Source organism: Melozone crissalis, unplaced genomic scaffold (genome assembly GCF_028551555.1).
Source record: "Melozone crissalis strain CALT ecotype California unplaced genomic scaffold, PUWL_Pcris_2 ptg000026l_1, whole genome shotgun sequence".
Taxonomy (NCBI): domain Eukaryota; kingdom Metazoa; phylum Chordata; class Aves; order Passeriformes; family Passerellidae; genus Melozone; species Melozone crissalis.
In genome coordinates this window covers 3,802,311-3,814,160 of record NW_026535804.1, presented here as the reverse complement: position 1 = coordinate 3,814,160, position 11,850 = coordinate 3,802,311, and the positions used below count along the sequence as shown (strand labels likewise).

The window sequence follows — 11,850 nt, the reverse complement described above, 5'->3', positions numbered from 1 at the left end:
CGTAGTCCTTCACCAATGGGCTTTTAGCGGTGAGGCAAGGAGCCTCGGAGTAGACAGAGAGGCGAGGCAAGTGGGAGAATGGCAGGGCGTTGTCCAATAAGAGCTCGCGACTGCGTTTGAACCGCCCAATGAGAAGGCCGAAGGTGGGCAAGGCTTGCGGTGTCTATAAAAGTTGGGGCGGGGCGGGCGGCGGCCGCAGTTGTCACCGGTAGCGGCCGGGGCGGTGGGCAGGAGCGGCTCTGTCCCCAGGACCGTCACTGTGCAGAGCCCTTCCCTTGCTCCGAGCCCTCCGCCATGACCACCACGGCCACGTTCTCGGGCATGGACCCCAATGGCAGGAACAGCTCCAGGTCTGCGGGGGCCTCGAGGGCCGCTGGGACCCAGAGGGCGGTGGGGCTGGGGGTCCCGGGGAAGGCGTGTCCGGAGCGGTTCCCGAGCGGTGCTAGGGCGCGGTGCCGAGGCGGGGGCTCCGGCCAGGCCGGGGCTGTCGGCATGCGGTTCCTCCCGGCCTCTGCCGGGCGGGCTGGCCGGAGGCGGGGGCGGCCGCGCCCACCCGGGTGGGCTGCGGGGGCATCCCGGGGCCGCGCCGTGCCCGGTGGAGGGAGGTGCGGGAGCTGCCGAGACCCGCCCGGGCCGCTCGGTGCGGCCCCGCCGCCGCCGCCGAACAAAGAAGGGAGGCGACTCCCCGCCTCGCCGCGCAACCACGGCGCGGGGGCGGGGGGCACCGCGCCCCTCCGCCGCCTGTCTCCCCCCATCGCCGCGGCCCCCTCGGCCCCGCGAAGCCGCCGCGGGCTGGGTGGGGCCGGGCGGGCTCCATTGTCTGCGCTGCCCGGCCCCCCTGCCCGCCGCGCTCTGCCCTGGGGGGGTTCGTGCCCGTTCGCTCCGCGAGCTGCCGGTGCTCGGGGCCGGGGCCGCCCGTGCCCTCGGGCCGCGGCCCCGCTCCCGGGGGCGACCCGCGGCTGGAAGGGGCGGGAGCGAAGCGGAGCCTGTCTGCAAACAAAGAAAACTTGGCAGGCTGGTCTGGAGGAGATGCACCGCGCTGGGCCGGGCACCCGCGCTCTCGGCAGTCACAGCTGGAGAGGATCGTGTCGTTTTCCACGCTATCGTGGCTTTTTTCAGTAAGGTTTTGGCCTGACAAAGCGGATGGTTCCTGTTCCCTTTTGGCGTTCCAGGGTGCTGTTTAAAGGGAAAAAATCTTTACAGAGCTTGTTTCCAAACCTTTTGCCAGAGCTCTTCCTGGAGTGTGTGTGGATTTTCGGTGGACATCACTGGGTATCAGGTGGAATTTTAACAGCATTTCATTGCTTGAAGTGTTAAACATGGCTTTCATAAAGCAGATTACAGCATTTCGAGGCTGTGAGAGGCTTCTAATAAAATCTGTCAGCCTTTACCTGAGGCTTGTAAAAGGGATTGATTATTCATTTTTAACAGTTTGAGTGATGGATATTTTTCCCCCTTCAGTTGCCTATTCTGTTAATGTCATTAAGGCTGTCAGTGGAAACTGTGGTGCCCTTAAGAGAGTACTGGTTTCACTGCTGTGGTAAAAAGAGGGGATCTAAGGTTTGGGAACAAGCCCTGCTTTGAACAGACTCTTCTTCAGATTATTGACTGCAACAGCTATAACCACGAAAATAAACCTTCTATACATTTCCTCAGAGAAAAAAAATATAAAGGAGTAATTCAAGACCATTACACGGGCATCTTGATTCAGAAAGGAGACAAAACAAGTCACAATAAAACATGATCTCCAGTGTGCTGGGATCCTCCCATTAGCAGCTGAACATTAGTAATCCTTAGAAAAAGAATTTTATTAGGAAAAGTATTTTTCTGGTTATGTAACAGTAAATATCCACGTCACACACCTTTAGGAATCTCCCTTGCCTTTGGGGTGTTTGAGCTCCGTAGGCTGGAATGTAACAGACACAAATTCTCCCAGGATGTGAGCTGTACAATTGGACATGCTCTTTGTGCTGAATTCCCAGGTTTGGAGCATTAACAAGCTGGGTACTGCTTTGTGTTCTAACTTTGATTTATTAAATTATTTGTTAAGAAGAAGAAGAAATGTGCACCATCCTTATTTTGCCCTGGTGTTCATTTTGGAGCACTGGATGTCTTGAAAGCCCAAGAAGCCCCGGTTCTGTTGGTGTCCTCACATCCCTGTGAGTTTTGAAAGTTCTCACACACACTTTTGTTCTCCTGGCTCTTGTCTGGCTTCTCCAGCTAACAAAAGATCTCCTGCTTATGAAAATAAGATCAGGAGGAGTTTATGTTTCAAGATTTATTTTGCTGCAGCTGTTCATTTTGGTTGGGTTCTGCAGGTTGGAAAGCAGACTGCAATCAAGCTCTTGAAGTACTGAGCAGGCCTCTTTTGTGTCTAAGAGCAGATTGTTAGATTTAGGTTACATATCTGGAGCTTTGTACACGTGTCTCTCCTAATAATAGTCAGCTCCAAGCTGTTTAATTTCAACTTTTACTTGTAGACCAGCAGCATGCTGCAGACTTGAGGGTTTTTTCCTGAGGAAACAAATCTAAATAAAGGCTGCAGCACCCAGCCATCAGTGGTGCAACCAGTCCTTTGGTTCAAGCTTCAGTCTTTGCTGTGCAGCCACTTTGATGATTAAAAATGAACCTTCCCAGGGTACTCTTAAAAAAGCTGGAATTTGACATGCCCACATAGTTATTTTTATTTTTGATTTGGCTCAGAGTGGTGGGAGCAGCCCTTGGCGTGATACTGGATGGAGCAAGGGCACAAGCAGAGCACGAGAGTGTTTTATTTTTATAAGTGCCACTGAAGAGCGGTGAGATCCAGTGCCAGGCTGGAATTCTGGCAGGAGCTTACCTGGGTGGTTGAGGTGATGTGCTGGAGTGCAGCTGGGGCTGGCACAGGGTGTGAAGCTGCCTCTCTCCACAGAGTGCTGCGTCCTCCCGGCGGCGGCTCCAACTTCTCCCTGGGCTTTGATGAGCCCCAAGAACAGCCCGTGAGGAGGAACAAAATGGCATCCAGCATCTTTGGAACTCCTGAGGAGAACCCCCCTTCCTGGGCTAAAGCAGGTGAGGCTGTAGTGCTTTGTTTCCACATCTGCTGATGGGCATTGATTCATTTCGTGGCTCAGACTGGGGCTGGTGTGGAAACCAGAGTTCCCTTCCTTCTTGGTACTTTGGGGTTATAAATGATGTCTGCTTGCAGAGAATTGTTTATTTCTCATTAATTTCTTCCAGAAGGGTTTATTTTATGCGAGTGTTAGGCATGTTGCAAGCAGAGAATTGTATTTTCAATGCAGATTTTCCTAGTTCAGTCACACAAGTGGACTCGTCTCTTACTGTTTGGAGTAGCCCTGCTTGCTGTTGATTATTCAGAGGCAGTTTAGCCTCATGTTCTCACAGCTGGATTTAAGCTTCCCTTTCTGCAGAGCACTGCCAGTATGGGGGGCCTTGGGACCCCAGACTGCATCTGTTTAAATGACACTCTCACTGCATGGGGTGCTGCTGTAAGACAATAATTTGTGATGTATTATCCAAAGGACCAGGACTTTTTGGATTGGTAAAGCCCTAATTTCAAAGAAAAACCTCTCCCAAAGTACCCAAACCTGTGACTATTTATGATCTGCTTTCACATTAAGTTTATCTTGGAACCTGATTAGACTCAATCTCTGGTTGTAGGGGCTAAGCCAGGTGAAACCAGAGACAGCTGTGAATCCTCTGGACCACAAAGAACAAACTCAACTGAGGCAAATTGTGGAGACTACATAGATCCCAAGGTCAGTACTTGACTACAAAAGAGCCTGATAATGGACAATTCACACTCTGTGTGGGATTGATTTATCACGGATGTTCACACAGTTGGAAGCATTGTAGGATTTGAATCCTTTCTCTCAAATTTGTTTTTTCATGAATGTTCCCCTTTAAATCTGATACTCTCCCGGTATGCTGAGAAAGAAAGGGCTGGATTTTTCACAAGGACCACTTGTAGAGCTCTTAACCCATCTCATTGCTGAGACAGTAATGAAGTGATGTGAAATCTAATTTCAGCTCTGTGTGTGATTGTGGGTTTAAACATCTCACAAACAACAGTTACTACAGCAGACTCTGTGTGGGTCTGACAACAAACCTGGGTTCACATCCCAGCAAATTCTTACCTCAGTCGTTTTAGTGCTTTTTTGTTCTAATAATAATATCAGGTGTGTTATTTTCTGTATAAACTCTTTACCTAGTAGCAATATGAGCATAATTTATAGTGTTAGTGGTGTTAAGTAAAATTTGCTAGATATGTAATTATATTTAATGGGAAAAACAGGGTTGTTTTGAAACACAGTAAATTCAGTAAAAAAACAGTAATTTGTCTGAACTTAGATCCCTAGGAATGTAGGATAGCCTGTATTTGCATGAACAAAGTGGAAAAAATAAATCTTAATTAAAACTCTCCAGCCTTAGGTTTTCTAAAAAGAACTGGGAGGATAAACAATTATCTGAAACGTTGTAGCAGACATCTTTTATCTTAGGTTTTATTTTGGTAATTCATATCAAGCATCACAACCCATTTTTGTTACTAGTTGTAGCTTTAAGTCACAAAACTGTTCTTTGTTATAAAAAATGTCTTGTTTCAATTTAGCGACTCTTGTTTCAAATATAAAGGAATTTATTTTCTGTGGTATATTTTCAGCTTTAAATTTAACTGTTTAGTCTAATTCTTTCTAAATTGTTTTAAATACTGTGGTTAGCTTTGCAAACAGATTCTTCCCATGTGGAATACTTTACTTTTATTCAGTAATTCAGGTGCAAACAGCTGGAGACTTAAGGTGATACATTTGTGTCAGTTTCTGTGCTTTTTTTTAATCCCAATTTCTGCAGTTTCACTGTGTAATTTGCAATGTTAGATCTATGAAGGTTGATAAATCTGATGCCATTGGAGAGCCTTGGCTGCTGCTGGGAGAATCCCTGTCTTTGTGTCAAGCTGCAGCCTGCAAACAGATTCAGCATTTAAAACGTTGAACTGTTTATGTAGTGAAGGAAACTTCATCAGGGGAAAAAAGCTGATCTGTGTTTCACAAATGAAGTTAAATACCCTGGAAAGAACACATGCTCTTGGCCTTGCCAGCAGATAAATGCAAAGAGTTGCTCAGTAGAAAGCAGAGGATGCTCCACACTTGCTTGTTGCTGTTGGTGTAATTTTTTTGCCCTTGCTGCTGGGCAGTGGGAATATTCTGGATCCTGTCAATGCTGCGTGATTTGGGATGCTCTGTGCAATAAAGTGTTCTTACCCAGCTCTGTCCTTCACTGTGGGAGTAGCAAATGTGCCATGTGTCATCAGGATTACTCCAATATCTGTTTCAACTTCTAGAAGTATGTTAGGCAAATAAAGAACTGGTTAAATTATAAGTCAGTCTCTAAGAAATTGAAATTGAAATCCACTATTTCAATCTGCAGAATTATGAGTGTAGAGCCCACTGTGCCACTCTGGGATCTGTCCCTCAGAGCTTGTGGGGATCTGTCCCTCAGAGCCTGCTGGGATTTGTCCCTCAGAGCCATTTGGGCTCTGTCCCTCAGAGCCTGTGGGGATCTGTCCCTCAGAGCTTGTGGGGATCTGTCCCTCAGAGCCTGCTGGGATCTGTCCCTCAGAGCCTGCTGGGATCTGTCCCTCAGAGCCTGCTGGGATTTGTCCCTCAGAGCCTGTGGGGCTCTGTCCCTCAGAGCCTGCTGGGATCTGTCCCTCAGAGCCATTTGGGATCTGTCCCTCAGAGCATGTCAGGATCTGTCCCTCAGAGCCTGTTCTGTTCCAAAAGTGCCTCCCTGAGCCTGTGGCTCACTCAGAATGTGGTGCCACATAGAGCAGTGTGCCCAGACACCATGGTCACACCATGGAGGAGTATCCACTCCATGGAATAGGAAAATGCTTTATGAAACATGAGAAGTAACATGTTCCTCCTCTCTCTTTTCTAGGGAGGAGATGTTGGTGGTGACATTTTTGGTGAGTAACTTCCTTGGACTCCTCTAGTAAAAGCCTGTTGCAGGTGGCTCTGCAGTAGAAGAAGATGTAGGATCCATAAATGGTCATTTACTAGGAGAGAGGCAGCCTGGGGTTGTCCCTGGAACCCATCAAATCACCAAAGTGACCAGCTGCTTCACTGGAGTGTGGGCATGGAGGGAAATGTGGAATGCTGTTGCTCATCAGGCTAAAAAGGAGAACTGCCCTGTTGGTTTATTTTGCTAGCAGCTGTTGGTGCCAAGATTTGTCTGAGTACTGGAAGGTAAGGTGGAGACTCCTGCAAAGAGTTCAATGATTGAAAGGCCAGGCAGCTGTTAGAGTTGCTTATAATTAAATAGGACAGTCAACATAATTGACTTTAGTTTAGCAGTTTGCTTCTTTCCCATTGTCTTCTGATACAGCAAACTCCACATTCTCAGGAAGAATCAAACCCAGCTACTGCTTCTGCAAGTGTCTGTGTTAACCAGCTCTTGACTTCCTGTTGCTTTTTAAATGCTGATTTTTGCCAAGGAAGTTGATCTGCCTACTGTAAATCTCCTGTAAACAGGCATTTCCCCTTGAAGTGCTTTTTCTAGCTCTGAGGCTGGAAATGGCTCCTTTGCAAGATCCCCTTTAGGAATATCTGACTTCCTGATGACAGGAATTCGTGTGTTGACTGCTGCTTTCCAAGTGCTTCTTTCAACACCTTGGAGTGGTGGGACATCCCTGGGGCCATTAGCACCTCCGTGTCCTGAAAGGACACTTGCTGGGAGGGGGGAGAGCTTTTCCAAAACATTTCCACTGCCTCTGTGCCTAAAATAAGCGTTGCCTCTCTAGCAGGCTGCTTCTAATCCAACTGTACAGGCTGTAGGATTTCTTTCCCATGTCTGTCTGATCTTAATTAGCACTGTAGGCATCCAATGTTTATGCCTTGAGTAGGAGGATGTGGTTTGCTAATAGAAGAAAACTGCTCTGAGGGCTCTGCTGCTTTTCCTGGTGTTTGTTTAAACCAGCTCCCCACAGGGCAGAGGAGATCCCACAAACAGCAGGGAGGTGAGAATGGCTGAGATGCCAGGAAGCAGAAACAGGGCTGGCTGAAATCCAGAGTGCAAAGTGGTATTCCTGACTTTTTAAAAAGTTCACATTTTCACAGGTGTTGTAGTTGTCTTTTGGTTTGTTTCTGGCAAGTGACAGTGAAGGAGGTTCTTATCAAGGGTCAGGGGAAGCTGTGCTTGGAGGTGGTTAAAAAGCAACTGTTATGGAAAGTAACTGGGATTGTTTCTTGTTGTGGCCATGACTGAAAATTAAATTTTTGATGGTGGCCAAGAAAATGGCAGGCAAAGGTTTGAATGTTAAACTTTCACTGATGGTACTTAGGAAGGAGTAGAAATTAATGCCTCCTGGAAATGGTGTCTGTGACAGATACCTGAACATCCTAATGGATTTTTTAATTAATTCCTAGCATTGATTGCTATTGTAGCTGAGTGGAGCCCAGTCTCTCTGGTCTGGCTGTCCCTCCTCCCCTGGATTTTCCTATTGTGGGATGGCAGACCTAGGCTGCTGAACATCCCACTGGCACACCTGAGACTTGTACTGGCCTTGTAGGACTGTCTGTGGGGTTGGGAAAGGAACAATGAACACCTCCAAGCAAAAGCTGTCTGCTGACAAGATCACAGCACAGCCAGATTCTTAATAGGTCTCTGTAGTTAAAAAATGGTTAATCTTTTGAATATGGGAATTATTTTCTGTACGTAACTGATTATAAAACCCCAAGTATGTGTCAGGTGAGGTGTGTATATTTATTAATCAAGCTTGTCTAGGTTAAAAAACTGATTTATTTTGCAGCAGGGTTCTTGTTTCCTCTTTGGGAGCTGTAGTTCCTTTCTGGGCATCAGAGTTCCCAGTGCAGTGCACTGAGCAGGGAGCTGTTTCAGGAATTAGACCCTTTCTGAGAAGGGAGGAGCTTTAATATTTTATCTGATCCTGTTGGTTTTACCACTTCACTCATCAGGCTGGCAAACTTACCTTGTATGCTAGCATTTATCAGCTACACAAGGAGCTACAGAAACTTCCCCCAAAGCCTCCTGTGCTGGAAATTCTTGTTTCCTTTGTGATTCAGGGGCAGTGTGAGCTGAATGAATGTGAGCAGCCAAGGAGAATCAGGCAGTGCCTGAGTGTACCTGACCCACAGGAAGGTGGAGCCTGGACCCTGCACGGTGCTGGGACTGTCCCCAGGCAGGGACATTCAGCCCTTGCTGACTCAGCAGCTGCAGGAGCTTCAGGCTTAAAATGAGCTGTTAACCCAGCGCAGCTGAAACAAACAGTTAATGAACACAGCAGAGGATCTCTAGTGGAGATTATTCCTGAGTGCATGGGGACTGTGCTCAGATGCTGGAGTTCTTTGAGATTATTATAAGCATGGATACAGAGGGAGTTCAGTGGGCAAAAGTTGGGTTTTGGTGTTTCTGATAACATTTTGCATTGGAAAAAAACAGAATTGACACAGGATGTGAGGAAAGCTGCTGCTGGGAGTAGGAAGAATAGGAGGCAAAGGGTAGGACTTAGTAATTACCTTGCAGGTTGCAAAAATGAGCTATGGGAGATGATGCTGAGGTGGTTTTATTCAGTGCCTTTGTCTATGACCTGGAAAAGGTAATGAGCAGTGAAGTCTCCAGTTTTCTTGGTGATATTACCTTTTTCAAGTAGTCAGATTGTGCTGATGGTGGGAAAATCTCACTGCCTGAAGGACTCAGCTGAATGAGGCAGGCAGGTATAAAGGCAGGATAATCCCTGTGTAAGCAAGTGTAAAGGAATGAATCTCGGGGGTGAGTGGGACAACCCCCCAAAAACTAAACCATGGCAGCCTTGTGTTCAGCTCTGTGCTGTGGCACTCCCAGGATCTGCCTCGAGTCCTTCCCCTTGAAATTCTTTGAGATGTTTGGAGGTGCCAGCAAAATACTGAATGCCATCAGGGAGAGGGTGGAAAATTACTTACTTTTTCCTGTAAACAATGGTAATACCCCCATATCTTGAATTTTGTGTACAGTCTTTGACACATGAAGTGCAGGGGGTTATAGTGGAGGTCACAGGGAAGGTGAAGATGAAGGGGTGCAGTGGCTGCTCTGTGGGGGGAGATTGGATAGTTGTGCCTGTTCAGTTTGAAGGAGAAGGCTGGAAGAGGAGAATTGGTCAAGATCTGCTAAATCATGAAGCTTAAGCTGAATGTGCAGCAGTTGTTTGAATTCTCCCAACCCAGAATTAGTGATCATGAGAGGAAACAAAGGGATCTGTTGAAAACAGGTGAGGTTCATCTTCATCCCCAATATCAGGGGCTGCTTGGTGCTGATTTGCGCCTTTGGCTCAGAACTGGTCATGCTAACCTGTGAAAATGTGAGGTGCTGTACTCAATTGTCAGCAGTTAGTTGGTACATTGTTTGCTCCAGTATCTAAAGTGCTTCCTGTGAAGAATTCCTTCTGTGCCCTGTCTTTAGCTGTGGTTTGCTCAGAAGGATTTAAAGTAAACTATCATGTTCTCTCCAGGGAGTGTACAATCAGAGCCTCCCCATGCATGGCTGTTCCCTGGTGTGTCCTGTGTGAAGCCTCAGAAGTGTGTCAGATCCTTTTCCCTCCAGTTAGGAAGTTTGGGATGCAGTTTGAGCTCTTGCTGGTGCTGCTGTGGCTCCCAGCACCTGCTCAGACCTGAGTGACAATGCCACAGTCACAACACTGACTGATTATATGTGGATGCCTTAAGCTGCTTGTCATTAAAAAATTAATTGTTGGTGTCCCCTAATAGCAGCTGGCTGAATGTGGCTCTTGCTGAGGGCCTGAGACTGAGCTGTAAGGCCTCAGATTTGATCTGAGAAACACTTCTGAGGGCTGAGTCTGCCCTGCCAGTGGGTGACAGCACTGGAGTGTGTCTGTACCCCTGGAGAAATCTGACAGGAGCTGAGCTTCCGTCTGAGCCAGCCAAACATCTGGCTCTCATCATCCACATCAAAACTTTAAAAGCTTCTTTTCTTCTAGAAAACACTGAGGCTGATGTAGAAGCTGCCCCAGGTCAGAGTGAAGAAAAGTCCCTGCCTGCTGCACCTGTTCCTAGCCCAGTAGCACCAGCACCTGCACCCTCCAGGAGAAATCCACCCGGTGGCAAGTCCAGCCTAGTGCTCGGTTAAACCTTTCCCTTCCTGACTGTTTTGAACTTGTGTCTGTTTTCTTTCCCCCATGCTTGTGAACTGCACAACTTGAGCCTGACTGTACATCTCAAATTTCTTTCATTAAAAAGAAGCACTTTATGTACTCCATCTTTTTTTTTGAAATTAAAGGGTTTTTTTCCACTTCTGTCCTGTGTTTCCCCCAGATCTACTGGAAGTGACATGAGTGTTTTCTAGTGATAGACTTGAGGGAAAGCTTTATGAAGTATTGTAATGTAATTCAAAGGAGAGTAGCTTGGTTCTAAGTGTGCTTAGAGGGTTTTTGTACTGAGTTTTTTTTTTAGAACCCCTTAGCTTTACAAGGGTCTAGAATCCTGGTTAACCAGGCCAGCAAACAATCAGCAAGAGCAGTCCCTTCCTCCACATGTGGGATTTAGGTATCTAAAAGTCTTCATTGACTGCATGTGGTAAATGCCTTGAGCCCTGCTGTGCCATATAAATCATTAAATGGTTAATGTACACCATGCTGCCTTTAAAAACAAAAGAAATCTTGATACTGGACTACTCTGACACAGGGTCTGTGCCAAATAGAGGGCTGATGACCAGAGCCACCTGGCCTAGTGCTGGGAAGGGGCTGATTCAGACTTTATTCAGTGAAGGTGGAGTGGATCATATAAATAAGAATTACAGGGCATTTTTTTTTTACAACTGACTCAATGCTGTGCATGATCATGCTGGTGCTTGACCATGAGGTGAAAATCTCATCCTTTAAAGTGTGTGTTGTAATTTCACAAAGCTGGATTGTTGCTTAAAAGTAAATAATATAGAAATTTTGAAGCAGTGTTTTCTGTGTGGGTTTTATTTCACGGGTTTGGTTTTGCTTTGTTCTCAGTTGTCCTTGTCTCAGCCAACCTTCCCTGCTCTAACAGAGGAGAGTTCTTACACCTGGCTTGAGGTCACCACCATATATGCTGACTTCCCCTGAAGAGAAAATCTCTGTTCTTTTTTGGCTTCTAGATCAGAGAACCGTGGAATATGGCTTGATATATATTATGGCTTACCCAAAACACTATTTTTCCTCAAGGAAACAGAGAAAAGTTTATTTTCCTCATTAAAAAGAAAAAAAACCAAAAAAACCAGAAGACCCTAAAGATGGAGAGGGTGGAATTGAGACCAAGCCATGAAATTCTCTGCTGTTCTGGAAGGGCTCTGCTGCCCAATAAGCCACAGCAGAGCATCTCTATGGGGCTGCTGTATTTTATGGTGCTTTTTCCACCCTTCTGCAGGAAGAACCGGTGCCTGAAAGCACCCTGGCTTTCCAGATCCTTGCCCTGGGGGGGCTGAACCTACCGAACTGGATTTGCTGTGACTGCTCCTCCATCCGAGGGGGTTCCCTGATGTACACCGTGCCCTGCACAGAGAGCATATTAATTTAATCCATAAATTAGTATTTCCTTTGCAAGCCTCGTGCCCGGGGGAGCTTGTTAATGCTCCTCGATGGATCAGAAGATGGTTCCGTGCTGCTGAGGCTGCTCTGTGCTCCTTTCTCCTCGGGCCGGGACCTGGCGGGGTCCCGAGGGGTGGCGGGGGTGGCTTTTGTGGCTTTTGCTCCATTCCCGCTGCAGCCCGGCCCTGTTCCCAGGCGGGGCTGCCCACGAGGCGCTCCGCCCCGCCCCTTCATGCATATTCATATGGCGGATCTGCATATGCATGAGCGCTCGCCGTGCCGGAGCG

The 11,850-nt window shown here is 47.2% G+C and overlaps 1 protein-coding gene across 1 annotated transcript; it reads left to right on the top strand.

Annotated features, from left to right (window-relative positions):
- Nucleotides 1-211: 211 nt before the first annotated feature.
- Nucleotides 212-10,958, top strand: JPT1 (Jupiter microtubule associated homolog 1). Its single transcript, XM_054278896.1, has 5 exons — nt 212-350; nt 2,912-3,051; nt 3,661-3,758; nt 5,938-5,965; nt 9,989-10,958. Exons 1-5 carry the CDS (start codon nt 295-297, stop codon nt 10,135-10,137), a joined length of 471 nt encoding a protein of 156 aa, XP_054134871.1. The 5' UTR covers nt 212-294; the 3' UTR covers nt 10,138-10,958.
- Nucleotides 10,959-11,850: the final 892 nt, after the last annotated feature.

Bases quoted from the DNA above. Each gene is read 5' to 3' on its own strand.
- JPT1 (XM_054278896.1), top strand. From the start codon at position 295: ATGACCACCACGGCCACGTTCTCGGGCATGGACCCCAATGGCAGGAAC. The intron at 3,759-5,937 runs GTCAGTACTTGA...TCTCTTTTCTAG, and splicing joins GAGACTACATAGATCCCAAG to GGAGGAGATGTTGGTGGTGA. The intron at 5,966-9,988 runs GTGAGTAACTTC...CTTTTCTTCTAG, and splicing joins TGTTGGTGGTGACATTTTTG to AAAACACTGAGGCTGATGTA.